The sequence below is a fragment of the Engystomops pustulosus genome, chromosome 3 (genome assembly GCF_040894005.1).
Source record: "Engystomops pustulosus chromosome 3, aEngPut4.maternal, whole genome shotgun sequence".
In the NCBI taxonomy this organism is placed as follows: domain Eukaryota; kingdom Metazoa; phylum Chordata; class Amphibia; order Anura; family Leptodactylidae; genus Engystomops; species Engystomops pustulosus.
In genome coordinates this window covers 218681748-218684356 of record NC_092413.1, presented here as the reverse complement: position 1 = coordinate 218684356, position 2609 = coordinate 218681748, and the positions used below count along the sequence as shown (strand labels likewise).

Here is a 2609-nt window from a genome sequence, read left to right as displayed (position 1 = left end):
TGTCCTGTATGCTCCATAGAAGTCAATGGGAACGTAAAAATACGGGCTAAATACGTGCTGCATACGGTTGTGCACCGTATGCTGCCGTATATACAGGCCGTTTCCAGGGTGACCAGAATCAGGGGGGTGGACCTTCCTGTCAGCATTTGCTCTGTCTAGTCGGGGCTCTGGTGACTGATGAGCAAAATGGCTTTCCTGTCCATGGAACGTCTTCTAGCTTTAGTCCAGGAGAATCCAATGTTGTGGGATAAGCAAGACGAGAGCTTCTCAGACCGCGCACGAAAGGCCAAAAAGTGGGAGGAGGTGACGGCTGAGTTGCTTCCGGATGAATGGAGTGAGGCGAGGACCACAAAGCAGCGTAAAGCACTTGGTGAGTGAGATTGGACTCTGTGTCACCCACTTGTCAGTGACCTCTATATCATTGTGCATGATAAATGTGACCCCTGCAGCTTTGTGCATGATAGATGTCACCCCTGCAGCTTTGTGCATGATATATGTCACCCCTGCAGCTTTGTGCATGATAGATGTGACCCCTCCAGCTTTGTGCATGATATATGTCACCCCTGCAGCTTTGTGCATGATAGATGTCACTGCTGCAGCTTTGTGCATGATAGATGTCACCCCTGTAGCTTTGTGCATGATAGATGTCACACCTGCAGCTTTGTGCATGATAGATGTCACTTCTGCAGCATTGTGCATGATAGATGTCACTGCTGCAGCATTGTGCATGATAGATGTGACCCCTGCAGCTTTGTGCATGATAGATGTCACTTCTGCAGCATTGTGCATGATAGATGTCACTGCTGCAGCTTTGTGCATGATAGATGTGACCCCTGCAGCATTGTGCATTATAGATGTGACCCCTGCAGCTTTGTGCATGATAGATGTGACCCCTGCAGTATTGTGCATTATAAATGTGACCACTGCAGCATTATGCATTATAGCGTGACCCCTGCAGCATTGTGCATGATAGATGTGACCCCTGCAGCATTGTGCATGATAGATGTCACCCCTCCAGCTTTGTGCATTATAGATGTCACCCCTGCAGCTTTGTGTGTAATAGGTGTGACCCTCCTTTCTTTTTTGGTTTCAACAGTAGAAATCATCACCAAGCGTTGGACATCTGCTTGCGATCGATATAAAAGAGAAAAGAGTATGAAGGCCAAAAGCGGGAAAGGGAAATTGAAGAATAAACCATACACCAAGTACCTACGTTTTTTGGACGCAGTAATGGATGTTGGAAAGTAAGGATAAGGTTTTCAAAATGGTAAACATGTTCTATATGTCCAGAGGTGTTTTCTTTCCATCATGCAGAATTATATCCCTCAACTGAAAAGATTCATTATGCATGATTGACGGAAGTCCCTTGCATATACATGTTGATTTTTAATAGAATTTTTTTATCCCACAGTACGGCTGATAACCTGGCAGAACCACCAGGCCCAGAGATGGCTGCCTCCTCTGGCGACGATGCGCCCACTGATGTGGAGGACGCGGGTGGAGAGGCTGGTACTTCCAATCAGGAGCAGCATGAAGATCCTGCTCCTGCGACACCACCCCCAGCACATCTATCTGCCACACCCATGCATAGTCGATGGCGCGGGCCACCGCAGGTCCAGGAGAAGACGACTATGGAGAATGTGGCTCTATTAGAAATATTCGATCAGTTGCGGAATCGTAGGGATGACTCCCCAGAGGATCTCTACCTAAGGGGACTGGCGCCCAAATTAAAAAGAGTGGCCGAACAAGACATGGCCAACTGTAAAGCGGCACTGCTTGCCGTTGTGCAGATATTTAAAAAAAATGATTATCTTTACAAAAATGAGGTGGCTCTGTTCCTGGACCGGCACCGGGAACGTGTTGGAGGCCAACTTCCGCCCAGCCCTCCACGGTCCACTAGGTTGTACCCCACCTTTGAAGGCCCATGACATAGCCAGGCATCAATGGGGGGAATGTCGCAAGAATTTCTTGAATTATAATTTTTTTTTGTTTTTTACGTATATAGTTTAAAGATGTATCTTCATAAAAGTTAAGAAAAAAAAGTAAAGTCTACTTTGTTTATTTGGGAAATAGTTATTTTAAAAGTACATAAAATATACACCTTTATTATACATGGGTTTACCTCTGAATCCAAGTTCGCCCCAACGTGGATTCGTGGGAAAACCCAATTATAGAACATACAAAACATATAGCGTTACAGAACTGTGTTTAGCCGTTTAGTGTCTCAATACTACTGGTTGTGTACAGTTTGGTGGCAGCGAGTTCCTTTCTTATATATAAATGTATTGCAGAGACATTCCCCTTATCAGACGATGAACTGGGCCAGCACTATTCTGGCAAGTCTGATTGGCCAACAGGAGAATTGTCCCTTCATAATATTTCTATATAATGCGGTGTGCCGCAACCAGGGTCTGCGCAGACCGTGTCATTGAGCAATCAAGCTACAAGGAAAATGCGCGATTCGGACCCTTAGTAAATGAGCCCCAATGAGACTTGCACCTGTGTGAGATCACATGGACTGGTGTTTATCTACAGGAAGTAAATGATGAAGCTTCCTGCTCAATGACAACAAGCAGAGATCTTGGAAACCATGCGAAATTGATACAGAA

General features: G+C 45.6%; 1 protein-coding gene across 1 annotated transcript; it reads left to right on the top strand.

Annotated features, from left to right (window-relative positions):
• Positions 1-2006, top strand: LOC140120736 (uncharacterized). The gene is made up of 3 exons (XM_072139688.1): positions 1-370; positions 1097-1244; positions 1412-2006. The coding sequence occupies exons 1-3, from the start codon at positions 178-180 to the stop codon at positions 1926-1928; spliced, it is 858 nt and encodes a 285-aa protein (XP_071995789.1). The 5' UTR covers positions 1-177; the 3' UTR covers positions 1929-2006.
• Positions 2007-2609: the final 603 nt, after the last annotated feature.

What these genes read in the sequence shown, in the direction of transcription:
- LOC140120736 (XM_072139688.1), top strand. Translation starts at nt 178, where the DNA reads ATGAGCAAAATGGCTTTCCTGTCCATGGAACGTCTTCTAGCTTTAGTC. An exon ending in AAAGCAGCGTAAAGCACTTG is followed by an intron (nt 371 to 1,096) that starts GTGAGTGAGATT and finishes TGGTTTCAACAG; the next exon opens with TAGAAATCATCACCAAGCGT. An exon ending in GCAGTAATGGATGTTGGAAA is followed by an intron (nt 1,245 to 1,411) that starts GTAAGGATAAGG and finishes TTTATCCCACAG; the next exon opens with TACGGCTGATAACCTGGCAG.